This window comes from Phragmites australis, chromosome 12 (assembly GCF_958298935.1).
Source record: "Phragmites australis chromosome 12, lpPhrAust1.1, whole genome shotgun sequence".
In the NCBI taxonomy this organism is placed as follows: Eukaryota; Viridiplantae; Streptophyta; class Magnoliopsida; order Poales; family Poaceae; genus Phragmites; species Phragmites australis.
The window spans coordinates 2,907,119-2,926,472 of NC_084932.1; the positions used below are offsets into that span (position 1 = coordinate 2,907,119).

General features: G+C 40.4%; 2 protein-coding genes across 2 annotated transcripts; one reads left to right on the top strand and one right to left on the bottom strand.

Moving 5' to 3' along the window:
- Positions 1-2,725: 2,725 nt before the first annotated feature.
- Positions 2,726-6,488, bottom strand: LOC133886147 (cytochrome b-c1 complex subunit 6-1, mitochondrial-like). The gene is made up of 4 exons (XM_062325885.1): positions 6,287-6,488; positions 5,139-5,223; positions 3,046-3,135; positions 2,726-2,935 (listed from the first exon to the last, which is right to left on the bottom strand). Coding segments are annotated over exons 1-4 (210 nt in total). The 5' UTR covers positions 6,289-6,488; the 3' UTR covers positions 2,726-2,902.
- Positions 6,489-12,644: 6,156 nt separating this feature from the next.
- LOC133886144 (actin-7-like) lies at positions 12,645-15,423 on the top strand. The gene is made up of 5 exons (XM_062325882.1): positions 12,645-12,795; positions 13,579-13,650; positions 13,736-14,129; positions 14,214-14,827; positions 14,946-15,423. The coding sequence occupies exons 2-5, from the start codon at positions 13,591-13,593 to the stop codon at positions 15,009-15,011; spliced, it is 1,134 nt and encodes a 377-aa protein (XP_062181866.1). The 5' UTR covers positions 12,645-12,795; positions 13,579-13,590; the 3' UTR covers positions 15,012-15,423.
- Positions 15,424-19,354: the final 3,931 nt, after the last annotated feature.

The window sequence follows — 19,354 nt, forward strand, 5'->3', positions numbered from 1 at the left end:
CAATGTCACCCTTCTTCCACTGGATCTTTGATGAAGAACTTCACCCAGAGTTGTGACTTCATCATTGGAGGGAGCTCCAATATGTGATCGGTGTCATTGTTATGTACCATATCCATCATAACCACAGCATAACCTGCACGTATCGAAACCATATGTAAGATATAGACGCTTGGAAGCACCTGACCCCTTGCAACCTCGATGTGATACCTGTCATGCCTGATTGTAAGGCTGCAGGGCGTGAGCCCTTCTAGCAGGTCAATCGTATCCAGCTCAATCACAGCAGCAGCTACTTGTTGCTCGACCTCCTTAGAGACGTAGCTACTCTTCCTTGCAGCTCTAGAGCTAACTTTTTGTTGCATGTAAATTTGTATTCCCTGTGATGTAAGCTGCCCCAAGATGCTTGCGTAAACTTTTCGGGTGATATCTAATTGCATCCACGTCCACTGCAAACATCTTCATCTTCTTGTGCATCCCGATGTCTTCAGGAAAGACGTATTTCCAGCCCTGGGAATTTGATACACCTCGCACTCGACCTGGGTGCTCCGGGTTTCCTAGCGTCGCTGACCTTGGCTAGCTTCAGCTGTCTTTTCTTTTACTTTTTCTGTGACTACCTAGTTTTCGCTGCTTTTGAATGTGATTTCCCCGCTTTCGGACAGCTCACCCATTGCACGCAAATATAACCGCGATCGCCCCAGGAATTGCTAACAAGGATTCTTGTGACTTTCTTTCACTAACTTCTCGTCCTCTGCCTGCCATTTCACCCTTTTCTCAGCATACCCGGTTGCGCCGATCTTGTGGTTGTGCTTGTTCCTAGCGGTTCATCACCAATTCGGCGAAAGAAGAGGTGCAGACGGCAGGGAGGGGGTAGCAAGAAGGGGTAGACGACAAGAGGAGAGGAGGGGCGATGAGATGGGCAAGAGGTGAGCGATGGGGAGGATGAGGGACTCAACTATGGCTAGGAGTCGATCTAGTGGTTCAGCTGGGATGGGCCAAGGGTAATTGGGTCCTTTTAGTTGGCCTGAGAAGGGAAAACAAAAGGGAAAAATGCAAAAACCCCTCCAAAAATCATTTGAATTTTGATTTTCCCCCCAAAAGTTGTTTTGTTGAAAAAAAAACTAAAGGTTTGGTTGAAAAACACCCTTAAAAATTCAAAAAAAATAAAAAATCACAAAAAAAATTTAAAAAAACTATAGACAATTCTAAGACCTTTTATGAAATTTTTTTAAAAAAATAATATCCTTTGCATCATATTTCATGGAGAGTACATTTAAAAAAACGTGCAACTCATTTATTAATTCAAGTTAAATGCATAGTTAATTATTTACTAATCCAAAAATCATGAAATCAATTTTTTTAGTTTTATTACATGATCCAATATCTTCTAAAAATACATGAAATTTTAAAATAGTTATTGTAACATGCAGGATTGAGTAAATGTATTGCAGATAGATTAATTCATAACTAATTCATAACACTCCCAAAATTAGTAAAACCATTTTTATTAGTTTACTTAAACAATTATTTATGTAGTTTACTTCAATAATTATTTGTGTAGAAAAAATAATGATAGACATGACAAAGTTAAAATAACATGAGTTAATAAATGAGTTGCACATTTTTCTTTTTTTTTCAAACTTCCTTTCCATGAAATATGATGCAAAAGATATTATTTTTGAAAATAAATTTCACATAAGGTTTTAGAATTACCTCTATTTTTAAAAAAAAAATTATATTTTTTTATTTTTATTTGAATTTTTGGAAGTTTTTTGTAACAAAATCAAACTTTTGAGGTTGTTTGCAACAAAACAACTTTTGGAGGAAAAAGTCAAAATCTAAGTTACTTTTGGGGGTGGGAGTTTGCATTTTTTTTCCAAAACTAAAAGGAAACAGCTTAAAATGGGATAATGACAATGTAATCAAAATAGTACTTAATATGAGTGGCAAATAAGCTAAGGCGATATTGAGAGTGGTAAATAAATAAAACCACTTTTTAACGGTGAAAAAAAATCAATTCGCTTCTAACAAACGACCTATGAGGGGTTAGATGCTTCAGTTTTAATAGTTAAAGGATATAAATTAAACAATATTTTAGTTGAAGGTGAAAATTAAACCAAGGCAAAAGTTGAGGGGGCTAAATTAGACTTTACCCTTTATTCTGCGGCCACTTTGCAATGATTGCAATCCTCCCAGCTAAGTAATAGTATATTTCTCACCGAAACAAAAGAGGAAAGGGTAAGAGTATTAGAGTAAGGCCATCTCCAGCAGAGGAGGTATTTTTGCAGATTCAGATGCTACAGTGATTTGTGGCGTACTGTTCACGACTGTAGTAACTCCCACAGAATCGGTACCCAGTGCTACAGCACTGGGAGAGAGAAATTGATCCTGCAAATTTGCGGAGCTACTGTAGCACCCGTAACACTGCAGCGCACTGTAGCAACACTGCTCACAGAGACTGCCAGTGGACCAGGGAAGAAAACAAAGTTTGTTACTGTAGCAGTACTGTTCACAAAAGCTGACACGGGTTCGGAGAGAGAAAAAGAGGAATAAAAAGTAAAAAATAGGATAGCTACTGGAGATGAAAAAAATAACAGATACTGTAATAGTGATAGAAGATACTGTAATAGTATTTTAGAGGATGAAAATTTAAGATCGCTACTGGAGATGACCTAACACCGGAGCCTTTTAGTTGGCAGAATAGCTACTTCTGCTATTGTGCTCGATACCATTTCAACAACCAGAATGGTTTGAATATAAACACGATCACCAGGTTTACCACATATCAACTTATCCATGTGCCAAATGCTCAGTCCGAAGAAACCCACATGCTTGCAAAGGAATATTGTTGCCTTTATTACAAGTTCATGGAATCAAAGCACAGACACAAGAAAGTAGCATAACGCCATCATTTGAGCTTCTTAAAGAGCTTTGGTGCTACCTGCAGATGCATGTTTCACAGCAAATCGGTTATTTTTCTAGCTTCGCAATGCTTTTCTACAACTTTTTCTTTACGAAACATTAATAAGTAAACTAAAAGCAAGTACTTACACATTTATCCACGCATGACCAATAGTCAAAGTATTGACCGGTGCAGTGTTTGTGCCCGGTATCATCATTCTCGACTCTCTTGACACATTTCTGTACATCAGGCAGCCAGAAGAAGGTTGAGCAAGTAACCGGGTGTCATGCATGCATTGTAAAATTGTTGAAATAGTATGATGATCCTAAAGTGATATGGTGTTATAGCTAAAAATCAAGTCCAATTTACAGTAGATTATTACAGGTTTAGAGACTAGAGCACAATGACCGAGGAATTGCAATGAAGATTATTGTGATTCTCAACCTTACAGCTCAGGAGGGGGCATTCGTTAAGTCTATATAATTCAGATCAATCCACAGGGAATTGTTATGGACCATGGCAGATGGCACAAATAGGAACGCTAGCACGAGTGGCTACTGTAGGTCCCCGCTATGTACTGTAGCATACGTGCCTGCTGTAGCTCGTGGTTGCTGTAGCAACACGCCAGCCCTTTCCATATCTATCAGATAGTTTAGTTACTTAGCCCTTAAGTTAGATTAGTTTATTAGGGAACAGATATATTAGTTTCCGTAGCTTAGAGATATTTCTTGGTAGTCAAGCCATCTTGGAAAAGAGATAGCCATGTATCAGTTGTCATCAAGCAAAGTATAGATAATTTTAATAAAGGACTGGCATGATCAGTCTCCTGCCACAGGGACAAACCTTGTTGGTGACGAGTGGGACTAGCACCATTTTCTTGAACCAATCCAACAGTACCAAACAGCCACCATATCAGGTCGGTTACCCACAGGACCACAAAGGTTGTTCTATGGTTCTAACAAACTATGGGTTGATATTGCATTTTCATAAAAAGAGTTGAACAGCTGGTCAGAAGTTAAAATCAGAAACAGGACAGTTCACATGAGTCAAGATTGCAAGTAAAAGACTGAGCCTACAATTGTGTCAGAATGGAAGATGTGTTGTCCGAACGGGACAACTAAACATATTAATATAAGTTCAATACACAAATACCAGACCAAATACCACTTGGAGCACAGTATTAGCTACTGGTATTTGCCGCCAAGAATAAGTCTTATATAGGCCAAGGCAATTTTGCAAATACGTCGGGGAACCTTCAAATTGGCTAAACTCGTATGTTCACCTGGATGAAGAGTGCAACATAGGTTGCCCAAGCGGCACAAAAAATGTGACTCGTATGGCCTCATCAATCAGGTCAGCAACTCATAGTGTTATGCGTGTCAAAGATGTTGAGGAACGGGTAAGCTACGCTAGCACAAAACAAAATTTTCTCTAAGACGTTCAACCAGAAAACCATACGAGTAGGGGATCATGAATCGTTACTACTAGACGCGCAGTGCAGCGAAAGAAGGGTTGAAGTAGACCGATCCAACGTCGTGTGTGTCAAGCAGTCGCTCCTCGATCACCTCCGAGCAGCTGCCTTGCTCCTCGACCACCTCCGTGACCAGCTCTGAGTGGTCGTCGTGTGATCCTCGACCACGAAGAGGAAGCAGCGACCACAACAAGGAAGCCGCGACCACGTCCCCAATCACGAAGAGGAAGTAGTCGATCACCTTGTCAACCACAGAGCACATACAATGCCACAATCTTCACGCCAAGAATATTAGCACCGCAATAGTAGCAGCGCCTTTACGGTATCCACACGTATATGGATGGAATCGCCGTACGCCGGTGTGCTAGCACCGCGCGCCCGACTAGGGTTTCGTAGGGAGTACGGGAAGAGGAGGCGGCCAGGGTTTTGAAGGTAGGATCTAATCAACTTATGCGCCCACGGCTCCTGCCTCCTCTTATATAGAGTACGCTAATGGACATTTAATGATATTAAAGCCTATTATGACTTTAAACCCTAATGGACATTTAATTACATTAAATCCCATTCGCAGATCCAATCCGCACATGTGATCGCCTCTAGGGCATACCACCAACAAAAGAAAGCCCACTAACCTCAATGAGCTAATTTGAACTTCATAAAAGAAACAACAACGTTCATAAAGGAAACCTTGTACCAACTGAAGAATATGTTAAACGATAAATTAAAGATGTGCTAAATTTTGAGCTTCCATAGAAGAAAGAGAGTGCATACCTCATACTCATAAAGTGATTTTACACACTGTGGCTTGCATCGTTCCTCAAGATACTTCTTTTGATCAACAAGTTCCTCATCCTCCCTGAGATAGAACAACGTTAGTGAACCATAGAAGTTGAGACAGAAAAAAAAGGAGTGATTCATAACATTCTAGTAAGAGCCCAATAAATGGGCCCTTGTGGTATGAATAGCACTTTGGCCTTTGCAATGTGGTAACATTCTATGTTAGCTGATTAACATTGTAAAACCCAGGATATCGACAGAGTAGTATTTTCAGCAAAAAGGATGACAACGGTAATCTCCTATAGCTTAAAAATGAACCAACAAGCCAAACAAATCTCAATTTTCAACTTAACAACAAGATAATACTCATAAAGGGGCGGACATGGGATATGGTGGCATTTCGGAGTCAGGAAGCCAGGAAAACACATACATAATATTATTTTACCACACCTGTCCTCAGAAAATCATCTATCCCTTTTGCGGTGTTGTAAAAGATCAAGCAACCTCCAAAGAGTAAACACCCAGGAAGAATTTAGTGTGCTACTGCTTAATAGAAAAAGGAGCCAAGATCCCCCAAGCATAAGGTGAATATTAAGCTAATGTGTCATAGTTCTCCAAACAATCAAGACCGCCTTCTTACATGATTTTGCATGCAGATATGGGGTATGCATTGCAATGCACTACTGTAGAGCCTACTTCTAGTCAAGTCACCTTGACCACTAACCTACATTGGCCGGACAATCAACTTCCATGTCCTGAAGCATAAGCCCGACTTAGAATGCCAAAGCGACTAGGGGATAATCAAGCTGCCACAGCCCACAAGCAAGGTAAAGCTTAAAATTGGGAATCTATCTACCCATCAATCAACTCTAACTCACCAGGCAAAAGCCCATTCTTGCCCTCTAGCGACTTAAGCGCAACCAGTCAGGACGCACACCCCCAGCTCTCTGGATTTCTTGGCACAGTATCTGGAGCTGCAGCTACAGCCTCAGCTAGCTCGATCCCGCTCCAATCGGAAGAAACAGCTACTCAGCGGACACGCGCACATGGGTCTCGAGAAGCAGGGAAAGAAGATTCCGAAGCTACTGAAGAACAGATCGAGAAGAATCAAGAAGGCGCAGAGGAAAAGAATAAGTGCTCACATGATGACTGATGTCGAGATCTGGGCGAACTGATCTTGCTCCGATAGGAGAAGAGGGGATCTGGTCCGAGGGGATTGGATTAGGGTTTGGCGGTGGCAAATTCGGGGGAAGCGGATGGTGGAATAGAGTAGACGAGGTTGACGACGGCCGAGGGATGGGGATACTGGCTACTATGGCGTTTGGATTTGGGCTGGATGTTCGACTCTGTTTCGGCCCACCGTTTCCTCTCTTAGCAAGTAAGCTCAGGCCAACCCAAGAAAAGAAAAAAAGTAAGCTCCAGCCAATTAGACGTGATCCGTTCATTAGTCTGGGCTGCGTCCAGTCACGGGCCTCGTTTTCTCAGAATACTTTTAAGAGCGACAGACGTATAGATTTGTAAATTTTTAAAATAATAATATATTTTTGTTAATTTTGGGAAAATTATAAATAAAAGCCCGTTTTCGTAGACCCGCAGGCCTGTGTGCGGCTTGGGGACAGTCCAATCTTGCTGGAGGATAATATTGTGACTAGCTAAGTACCTGCATATTGTAATAAAAATATAAATATTAGATACGGTAATATTAACTACAAATTTAAGGTATGAAGATGTAGATGCGTCGTGAAAGCGTCACTAAACGAATATATCAGTAGCGATGTCGTAGTTTAGTTTCAAATGAGATATGGAAAAAAAGTAGAAGATTATCCGTTATTTTTCATCCTAATTTTCTTTATATATTTTTATTAGTAAAACGGATTATATATCCATAACCAGTAACCGGAGGAAAGACAAGATGATAAAAATAGATGATAAAGGTGGATAGATGGGTGGAGAGTAGCTAGGGGAAGAGGCGATGCGAAGCTGGCTTATGTTTTTTTATAGTAGAGATTTTAAAATAAATTAAATGCTTTTTCTCAAAAATGGTTTTTTATATAAGAGATGCTTATTTATCGATTGGTACAAGAAAAAACGAGGTGCAAGGACCCAGAACAAAAGCAAGAAAAAGGAAAACACATTGTACATGGGGAGAACGCTCCCCGCCTAAGTCATTTTTGCCCCGATTACTAACCAGACACTAAAACAAATTAAATGTACAACCTCTTCAGATTTGGCAGACAATTGTCAGAGAGTAGTCAAGAACATGGTCCATAGGTTGTGCTTGCTCTTGAAATTTTGATGAATACGGACCATGCTCTTCTTGCAGTGGCCAAATTTCCGAGAACTTTCGTTTTGACTTTCACACATTTTCTTCGAAGAGCTTGCGGAATCTGTAACAGTTTGTTATTTCTTGCACATATGTCCTCTGCTCGCATCACTGATTCCATCGCAATAAGCCTTTTTCAGGTTGCCAACATGCTGACATGATTGACACGATTAGGAGAGAAATTAATAAAGCAGGCGATCGAACGAGGAAAGAACAGCATCCACCTTTTGGAGGCCACACGGGTACACACGCTACTGGAAAAGGAGCCCAATATCGCATCAGGCCAGTGATCAACTGATCATGCAGGCATGCAGTCTGGCAGTGACAGCGCGGGCAGCAGCTGTTCTTCGCTGGTGCCCTGGTGACCACTTGATTAGCGCACAAACTGCACCGTAATCGTATCATCCCGTATGCCATGACTTGGCCAACAGATTGTGCTTTATAACTGATTATCTTTAGAGTATGGGCTCATCTGTTCTGGCTAGAGCCATTTAATGGTAGTACCGTTTTGTTAGGTGCAGACGACGAATTCTCAAAGGATGTTAATATTAGAATATACGGGCTTGGCTCGTTATGTTTGAAAATATTTTTTAATAAATCTAAAAGATATCATGTAAGGAGAGGATGCAATTATTTAGTCTCAAGGTAGAGGGAGATCAACTTAAATGAGTTATGTCCTCTACTCCTATTAGCTCATTGGATGGGATAACTAGAAGAATATATGTGCGTAATCGCTCGTCTCGTCGGGCCGGGGGCAAAGGGCTATTTGAAAAAATGGTTAACATGATTATGAGATACGGAGATTGCATCGGTTAAGAGTTTGGTCGTAGTATGTCTTAACCACGTAGTTTTCTCTATATACCTACCGGCTACCACTATAAAAGATACACGTGAGTTAGGAGTTTTGTCTCATGAAGATCCTACATCGGGAGAAGACGGATAAAAGTTTTGAAAGCAATCAGCTCAACTATTCATGATATGCTTCCTCTACGTCTTTTTTATCATCATATGTTGCGCCATCATCAAGGGGTCTTTACATCTCTTGTTGCCGATCAATACGTTCATTGTGATTATATCTCTTAGGGTGTATTTGATTGGTAGGATGGGTATGGATGAGATATGACGATCCATCTTTTTTGCGGTGTTTGGTTGAATAGTAGATGAGATATGGTCATCCACTTTGAGGAATATTTCTCATAAATGCTAGATGGAGTAAATGATTAGTGATAATTAGCATGTTGTATTACTAATTAGTATTTAATATTGTGTGATTATGGTCGATAAGTGTTATTTTGTGTTGATTACTGTATGATTGTATCAATTAGAGTATAATTACTGATAATTAACATGTTTTGTTATTAATTAGTAATTAGTATGGCAAAATTAACATTATAAGTGTTAGTGTGTAGTGATTTGTGTATAACAAACTATTATTATTTGATATTAAGAGATATAATTTAGTTAATTATTCTCATTACATTCGTCCTCATCCCTCTAACCAAACATAAAATTAGCTCATTATATCTACACAACCAAATAGATAACTTGGATGACTTTATCCCTAAAAACAAATATTGTCATAACTCATTCAACATTGCACTCCAACTAAATGCATCCTTATCTCCTCATGCCTGTCATGCTTAGTATTTTGCTCTTTAGCCCTGATATATACATATTTAGGATGGGTTCATGTTCATATTCATGTTCATAATTTATCTATATATTAAATTAAATCTAAAAGTGTTTTTTATTCAACAATTAATACTTCCTCTAACTGCAAATATAAGTTATTTAGACCAATTACACGGGTCTCCAATATAAGTCATATAGATAATGTGCTAAAATGTTTATCCAAGTTATGATCGCGGCTCCTCGCAAAAAAAGTTATAATTGCAGCTTTCAATCAAATTCGCACTGAAATTGTTGTTGTTGTATTGAAAGCTGAGGTTTTTTTTTCTCGCTAGACGTACGAGGATGCGGAAAGAGTGCAATGCCTGTAAAAAGATATTTACGCAACTGCCTATGGCAAGATAAAAGTGGAGGCTAGAACTGGGACCTTAGCATGAGTCAGCCGATTTGCTCGCCAGAGAAATAGGATTGGTTTGGTAGAGTTTTTATTGATCTAATTTTTTTGAAAGTGATTTTTTAGATAAATTTTATAGAGAAAGTAATTACGTGCGGTAAATGAATAAAGGAAAGTTATTTTTTTAACTCATAACATCGAGTTTATTTTAAAGAATCACTCTTACAGATTTCACTTAAAAAACTAAAAACTAAAAACAGTTGTTTAGCAAACTCCCTAGATTCCATTTGAAAAGCTACTCTAAGAGCTATGCTAAATAGACCTATAATCTTCCTTTTTTTTTGTTTGTATTTTTATGGTCCTGTTGTCCATTATATTGCGTCCGACTTTACTCTTGTTTTTTTTAATATAAATAGATAGCTCTAATGCTTGAATCGTTAAAAGAAAGCTGGATATTTTAAATTAAAAAAGAGAGAAAAGGACTTGGTGAGATCCACCAGTTAGAAGGCCCATGCACAAATAGGATCCAGCGAGGAACGGGTTGGGCTGATGGGCGCACCACGGCAGCGGGCAGCCATTGACGGGGCCCACCATCCCGATCGATCGGACGGCTCAGTTTCCTCCACGCGGTTCATCGCAAGGCCCGTTTTGTCCATGCTTCACCAGCTCATTCAAGCCCTTGGCTTTTCCCGTATTACCCCTTGCGTCCATTTTTTTTTTATTCTTGGCTGTGATTGATTCCGGGATAGGGGCGGACCTAGGTCAAAATTGCAGACCGGACCAGTGACTACTCCTTTACAATTTCATTAAAAAGATATAAGTTCACTGAAGTCCACTAAAAACTAAGAATTTGAGCTGGTCCGATCTATGCTGGGTCTGCCCATGTCCCACGACAACTTATGCATCATACATGACGCCCACTTTCTTTTTCTCCTTTTATATATTTCTATATTTTCATCATGGACCACTGGTTGTTTTAGGATCTATTTGTTTCAACTGGAGATTCTGAAAAGTAGCTTGTAGATTGTGGATTGTAAAAAGGTGGATTATGAAAAATCTTTAGATTGTGGATTTAAAAAATTTAATAGGCAATTCAGTAAAATAGATTTTCACAATCTGTGAAAAGCTGAGGCCTGAGGGAAACCAGATTTTTGAATTCCTACAATCCAATAAGCGAATTAAAAAAACTATGTCAAAAAACTGCCTATTTGTTTTAGCTTCGAATTGTAAAAACTGAAAACCACTATCCGAAATCGAAACAAACAAACCTTTGGTTGAATTTAGTTGAAGGCATGAACTGACCCTCCATTTGTGGGTTATCAGTTGTTGTTGCACATTTGTGAAAAGAAAAAAAAAGGTTGTTGATGTACATTTATTGATAGGCCCTTGTCTATGTATTTGGTACGTGAATCGGTTTAACTAGAACCGATATCGCAAGATTTCTCACAAAAGGTGCCAAATTATAACATATAAATCATTTGAGAGAAATGGTATGGTGATATGGTAATTCATGTCGAGTTCACCTAGCATGGGAGGAGCAAGCAAACCCCTCCACCCATGATAAGGAATGGTAATCATTTAAGGAAGTATGAAATGCTTGATCATACAATCGAGTTTGTAATGTCCACGCATCACATCATGACTAAGCTAGATAATTGTTGTGTATTTGTTATCATGGGTTGTTGAAAAAGTCTAGTTGAAACAAATTTTTTTTTATATTCAGAGTAGCTTATAATTTCATGCCTTTTATAGATAATTAACAGCGCTGCTTGCGCTCGGACGTCCGATGGAAAACTCTCCATCGGACCCTTCCGACGTTCCGTTGCAACATCGAAACACAACGTCTGGAACATCGGAGAATAACGTTCGCAACATAAAAAATATATGCATCAAAATAGTCCAATGCTATCTGATTTTAGAGGAATTCCCACCGCAACATCAAATTATATTTTATGCAACATACTAGACAAATTGGTTCTGCAACAAATTGAAAAATACTAATGCAACAACTGAAAATAACTGCTACAACAGATTGATTTATCCATTGCAACATAGGTATTATAAAGATAAAATATATAACAAATGTGAATCATAGTTGCAACAAGTGCAGTGAACTATTGCAACAAAAACTCAAAAAGCATGACTTGTTGTAACATGAAAAACCAGCAGAAACACACCAAAATTAGCATTTCAACATTTGAAAGGCACTGCTGAAATAATTCAATGTACCTGTTGCAACATGGACATATCGTCAAATTGTGGATCCCGAACTCATCAGATTCGGCATGAGGCTTCTCCCCAGCAGCGGCTCATCAAATCATGTCGCTAGGTCGAGCTCCACTTCATCCAAACCGATGCTAGTTATTAGGATCCAGGTCCTCATCGACCAAATCAATACCCCGCCATCGGGATCGAGCTCCTAGCCGCCCAAATCGACACCCTACCGTCGGGATCGAGCTCTCTGCCACCCAAATCGCCTCCCTATCGTTAAGATCGAAGCTCCTCATGTTCCGAGTCGACGCCCTACTGTCGGTACCCGAGCTCCTCCTCACGGGATCAAGCTCCTCCGTCGGGAAGGGGTTGGATGCAGACCTGAGCGAGAGGCATGATGGGAGCGAACAAGAAAAGAAGCTCAAGAGAGGAGTGACAAGCGGATCGAGCAGATGAGTCCTAAGCTATTGCATTTGTTTTTCACTCATAGGGGAACGCAACAGAGGGAGGCAGAAGCCGCAGAACGGGTGGTAGGCTATGATGGATGGAACGCCAAATGAGTGGCTGAAATAGACGTCCGATTCTTTTAGTTCATCGGACGTCAGTTTAGGAGCATTATCGTTAAAGATAATAGAGGCTTCATTGCCATTTTGCCATCAGTCTGAACTTGTGAGAATTTCTTTCTTTTTTTTCTCCCTCACCTGATGTGCTTATAAAACTGAGAAAATTGATGATTTACTACTTAAAATATTAATCTTTTGATTATAATACCATTTATGTTAATAAAATGGAATAAATTGATGATTTGTATCGAAAAGATTGATTATTTAATTATGATGACATTTATATTAATGAAACATAAAATTATCTGGGTCAATGACTGCGAATCAAAATAACAAATAAACAAGCACTTCTTGCAAAAATAATCGATTGGCTCAAAACTATAAAACCAGGTGCAAGGCGAACCCGAACCCCTGGCTCTCCGCACTCCGGCACCACAGCCACTTCTTCACTGCCTCCCCCTCGTCTCCGTGGGAGGAAGGACTCGCGGCAGGCGGCGGCGGCGGCGGCAGCAGGCTCCCCTGGATCTCCTGGTAAGAGATGAAGGAAAAGGATATAAGAAAATACCTGCGTCGTTCGTTTCGTTTCGTTTCTGCACTGCGACTTGGGGTGCTGGATTTGGTCCTTTAGTCTCCTAAGCGCCGCCGTCCATAGATCCAAGGATTCGGGCCTGTAGAATTCCGATTCCATGCTCGATTTCCCAAAGTTGTGGTTCCGATGAACTGTTGAGTTCCTTGCATTTTCGCTTATGCTGGGTTCCAGCGTGCACCAAGCGGTCAAGAACCATAGATTTATTCATTCATTGTCCACTCTATAAATTTACTTGAAAAAAGAAACCATGATTAAGTTTAGTCTGATTTATGTGTCATCATATCTCATATGGCTCATGAGCAGAGATAGAAAGAAGTTGAACAATCGGTTATGTTGCTTCAGAAAGATATACAGAAGACATTAGTTGATTCTTGAAGAATGGGGTTTTGTTACTTGATCATGCATCCTAGATGGTTATCGAATAATAACTGCTCTAAAACATCTAAATTGGAGATGCCGTCCTGCTTCAGTTGATCAAGCAGAATCGTACTGTCACAAATGTTCTAGATTGGTTTAAAATAAACCAAATGTTCTAGATTCTATGGCTATTAATGGATACGTGGCTTGTTTATTCTGTTTCTATGATGAAATCTTCTCTTCTAGAAAGGGAATTAACTAGTTAGCACCGAGCTTTTGGGTGGTTCCATATACTCCTTTTTTTTTCTCGATATAATTACTATTTTGTAATGTTTTAACCGTTGTCTTTTCATTCTATTTTGCACTAGAATCTGTAGGAAATGGCTGACGGCGAGGACATCCAGCCCCTTGTATGTGATAATGGAACTGGAATGGTCAAGGTTCGTAGCGCTCATTCATATTACTCATAACCAGCAACCTTGTTCTTGTGATTTAATCACACACATCCCTGAAATATGTTGGCAGGCTGGTTTTGCTGGGGATGATGCTCCAAGAGCTGTTTTCCCAAGTATTGTTGGGCGTCCCCGTCACACTGGTGTGATGGTTGGCATGGGGCAGAAGGATGCATATGTTGGTGATGAGGCACAGTCCAAGAGGGGTATCCTCACCTTGAAGTACCCGATCGAGCACGGCATTGTTAGCAATTGGGATGATATGGAGAAGATCTGGCACCACACATTCTACAATGAACTCCGTGTTGCACCTGAGGAGCACCCTGTGCTGCTGACTGAGGCGCCACTCAACCCCAAGGCTAACAGGGAGAAGATGACCCAAATCATGTTTGAGACCTTCAATGTTCCTGCCATGTATGTCGCCATCCAGGCTGTGCTGTCCCTGTATGCCAGTGGACGTACAACTGGTAATAATCTGTTCACATGGTGGTCGAATTTCATTAAGAGTTCACTTTTTCCATCTTAGCTATGGATTGTTGTTCTTCTTTCAGGTATTGTATTGGACTCTGGTGATGGTGTCAGCCACACCGTGCCAATCTATGAGGGATACGCCCTTCCTCACGCCATCCTCCGTCTTGACCTTGCTGGACGCGACCTGACTGACAGCCTGATGAAGATCCTCACTGAGAGAGGTTACTCCTTCACCACCACTGCCGAACGGGAAATTGTGAGGGACATCAAGGAAAAGCTTGCATATGTGGCTCTTGACTACGAGCAGGAGCTGGAGAATGCCAAGAGCAGCTCATCTGTGGAGAAGAGCTATGAGCTGCCTGATGGGCAGGTGATCACCATCGGGGCTGAGAGATTCAGATGCCCTGAGGTCCTCTTCCAGCCTTCCTTCATTGGTATGGAAGCTCCTGGAATCCATGAGACAACCTACAACTCAATCATGAAGTGTGATGTAGATATCAGGAAGGATTTGTATGGTAACATTGTGCTCAGTGGTGGCTCAACCATGTTCCCTGGTATTGCTGATCGTATGAGCAAGGAGATCACTGCCCTTGCGCCGAGCAGCATGAAAATTAAGGTGGTGGCACCACCTGAGAGGAAATACAGTGTTTGGATAGGAGGGTCCATCCTTGCGTCCCTTAGCACCTTCCAACAGGTGAAACTAACACTTTTCACTTTCCAGTTGCACATGACAAAAATTGCAATCTTACAGTAGTTTCAGTATGTTTACTTCCACTTCATACTAACAATTTGATCTGATATTTATGCAACAGATGTGGATCTCAAAGGGTGAGTATGATGAGTCGGGTCCAGCAATTGTTCACCGGAAGTGCTTCTAAGTCCTGGAGCTTCTTCGCCTTTCTTCTCTGTATCTATTGCTTTCTTAAAGTCCTTTTTCGTGTAAGCTACTATGTTTGAGACTGTTAGCCTTCGAGCAGGCAGTGTTGTTGGGTTTATTTTGTGGCTCACTACTACGCAACTACTGAACTCTTCATATGTAACATGTCCGGTGGCTGTTGCTGCTGCATCAGCATGCATTGCTCCAGCTCCTTTCCATTCCAAGTTTGTTGCCAGTGGTGAACCCCCCCCCCCCCCCCCCAAAAAAAAGGAGAGAAAATTGGAAGTTATCAAACAACCTAGGATCATCTATTGTAACTGTACTTGTGTGAGCCACATTATCATTTCTCTTTGTACATCCATCTAAGATCTGAAACTCAGTTTGATTGTTATTTCAGTTTATGATTTCTGAGACTGGTTATAACTTTCAAGTTCATGTATGGGGTACTTCTCTGGACTTACATGATAGCCCCAGTGATGCAGAACTGTTAAGCGTTAATACGTGGAAAATTTGATTGGTTGAAAGATCTTGAGCAGATGCCTGATTGCTTAACAATTATGTTATTGGTCGCATTGTACTACCACTCTTTGGGGTATTTGTTGTCATGATTAATGCCAGAATTGCTGAAATTTGATCCTGTGCTGGTTTGGTTCCCATGGTACTGTAAAAGCTGCCATAGTGATGCTACTTAGTGAGTGCATCGATTCAGGAACATGGGTTGCCCTGTTTGTCTCTGCCTAACATGGGCTGCTGCTGCTTTGCCAGGACCATTGCTGGTTCCAACTTTCAGTACGCACAAAGTGATTATGCTGCCCATGCCCTTTTAATTGTTACTTTCTTTATATGTTCAGCAGTAACTTTTGGTTAGGTGTGAGATGTGTCTACCCTTGTTCTTGCTGCCGCACCCAGCTGCCTTGTAGATTTGTAGCATGTGGAGTGTTATGAGTGGTATGCATGTTTCATGTATAGGAAAACTGGAAAAGGCCTGCACATGCATATGTGTTCAAATGTTTGGCCTGGCATTGGGTGTATCACAATTCATCTGCACTCGTGGAATATTGAAGTGGTAATCGGCTGTGAGCATTGATATCTACAAGCTCAATGGTGCAATGCAAGTTTTTATCAGGAAAAAGAGGGGAAATTTGAAGGAAAGGGCAGCTCAATGTCAGGTTCATATATTTCAGGGCATCGGATTTTGGCTAGTTGTTGTGACTGACATGCTCCTTTGGAAAATTGTTTGGTTGTATAAGTGGATTTGTTCTTGTTGTGGGGACTTTGAAAATCGATAGGTAATGAAGTTCATTATGTACCTTTGAAGCTCCACAAAGTCTAAGATCTTTAGGGCTCAGTAATCAAGATGAGATCTTTTGGGGCTAAGAGAAGGAAAGATTTTCGGGTATTAATATATTATTGACATGTTGATTGACAATAAAATGATATATCATTGATAATATAAATGTTGTAGCGGTTTGGATGAAGAGTGAAACTGGAGGGAATATATTTATGAGAATGTCATGTAGTGTTTACTACATTTATGGTCAGACAATTACGACAATAACTAGTAATTCAATTACATGCACTCCGTTCAATTACTTCTCTCAGTAACATATTTTAACTGTTAGATGTTGAATCAATTACTACAATAGACTGCATTAGTTATGATAATTTTAAATTAGAAATACTTTACACTGCTATGAGATGCAGGACTAAATTATGGCTGATTACCAGCTATGATGGTAAAAAATTTGCCCTAACTGCAACGCAGAATGAATGTGTAGTGATGTAAAATGGCCAACAACTGTTAAAATGGTAGCAATAAAAATAATAGAAATGTGCAAGGGAAAATATACCACAAAGAGGCATGATAATTGACATTTAAAATTAGAAGGGATTGTGGCCAAAATAAAGTGTGTACACAAAGCACGCGGATGTACACGACACACAATAAAGTAACTAGGAAGTTGCATTACAATCAGATGGAAATTTTAAATAAAGTTGTGCCATGAACATTATTGTGGGATTTGAAGCATAAATGGGATCAAGATCTGGGCCTAATTGTCTCCAGACCACGAGGAAGCTTCTTTATCTCGTTCACGGGGTGGTAAAGCATGTAGAACAAAATCTCAGCCTTGAACAGTGCGGCCATACCCTGCAATGGTAAAGTGATGTAACTATACTGAGATGAATGAAAATTAAAACTGCAAAAATGGATGAATATGAACTTCGTTGAAATGAGAGGACTGACCAGAATTATTGGTGTCTCGAAAACTTTGACCCTCCCATGGAGCTGCCAGGGAGGATTCATCCCCTACAAGAAAAACATGATATAAACAATAGTATTGTGCTAAGCTCCTTGACGACAATCAAGTGAGTTGCACACACATTGCATGCCTGAGCAATGAACCAGTACTATGCAGCACCTATAATTTGGAGGGCAAATTACCGCAATAGAACAATGCTCTTTCCAAAAGCTCAATTTTGAATTTACGACAAATCAAATTTACTAGAACTAAATAACATCAAAGTAGGGATTTACTATAAGCCTAATCTAAGTTATGATATTGTTCAAAAAATAGGATTCCCCGCATTCACAAACCAATTGAGCCATGAACACAGTTGACATGCAACTAATTAATAAAAAAACAACGAAATTAATGTAACCAGGTGACATAAAAAAGGAAAAAAAATACAATGGTAGGCTCAGAGCTCCAAAATCATCTTGGCGTGGAGTAATCCATTCTATGCAAAATCTAACAAGAACAACGATGAACAGTGGATCAAGAAACCTAACCTTCCTAAACAATAGTGTTAACCTAACCTCCCTGAACAAGAAATCTAACAAGAACAATGATGAAATTGAGGTTGTTGTGGGGGATGCGCCTATGCGCGCCTACTCACCTAGAGAGGTTTCGGATCGAATCTGAGATGACAGTTGGCCGGGCACCCTAGCGCCAAAATCGACGGTCACTAGACGCCTTGGGTGCTTGAATCCGGCTGCTGCCGGGATGGAACGGCAGATGGAGGCAGCACGACTCGGAATGGGGAAGGCGTCGACGGAAAATCGGAGGGATGGAAGGTCCACTGCCACGATGAATTGATGTTGTGGCCTCAGCGGTGCGACTGGGGGTGGTTCTGTACGAATCGAGGTTTCTAGGAACGGAGGCTCAATTTGGGGGACGTTCAGCTGGTTCCATCACTACGGATGAGGGCGACTGAGAGAGCCAAGCCGAGCCGGGATGAACAAGAACCGAGCCGAGCTGGGATGAAGGGATCAGGAAGATAGCGAGTCTGTTAGGTGGTTGGGCTGGGCAGGATGAGATCGATTGGTCAGGTGCGCTCGCTTTAGGTCAGGCTACAGAATTGACTATTCTACAGCCGGCTATAGATAAATACATACACACATATCCTTTTAGGCGTGCAGTGCCTTAAATAAGTTATTCAATGCGCGGCCAAGCGATGCCCTTCCAACCCACTCGTCAATGGATGCACCCGCCCATCTAGCCATCAGGGCAGCAACGTCGACCGACCCACCATATTTGTGAGCGGTCCAATTATATCCAGACACATAGAAAATACTTTCTGACTAACTAGAAACCTTCCAATTAATATAAAAAAATGTCAAAAAGTCAATGGAAACTGTTACCATTAAGTACCATAAAGATTTTAAATCTTCATCGAAAATTTGTAAGTGTGGAAAGTTGTGCCAAATCGGCAAGCTAGCCAATCATATTATGACACGTAACAATCAAACCACAACCTCACACAGAAAATTAGTGTAGACTAACTGAAAAATCCACAAAAGGTAATCGGAACATTTCAAATAGACACCGCAAAATTGCAAGAAAATTTGGAATTTATACCAGAAAGTAGTATTGTTTTTGTCTTGAAATATCCATTATTTATTGGAGTGTCTTCTGCTCTTTATCGAAAAATGATATTTACTTTTGATCAAATTTATATTTTTTCCAAAAAATATGATTTTTTTTCCATTTAGTTGTGTGTTCGTTTCTGATTCATTTGCGAAACACGAGCCATACATTTTTTAACGTAACAACTGTTTAATGTAATTAGAAAACTATTGTAATGTTATGTTGATTTGAAATTTTCGGGAATATCACTTCATAATGCTCCATGGGTCCAGGGGGAGGGATGTTCTTTCATCGCGGAATCTCTGTTGTGGTTTCTATTGCTTTCCAATAATTAGTTTTTCTCGTGGTGTTCTAGCCCTCGGTGATCCACGGTGATCTCCTCCGCATTCTTCCTAAATCAGTGACTCAAGGTGTTACCTACCACGTTCGACCCCCTTCTCACATCTGCTCATTCACCGCAAGACCCCCTCGGGGC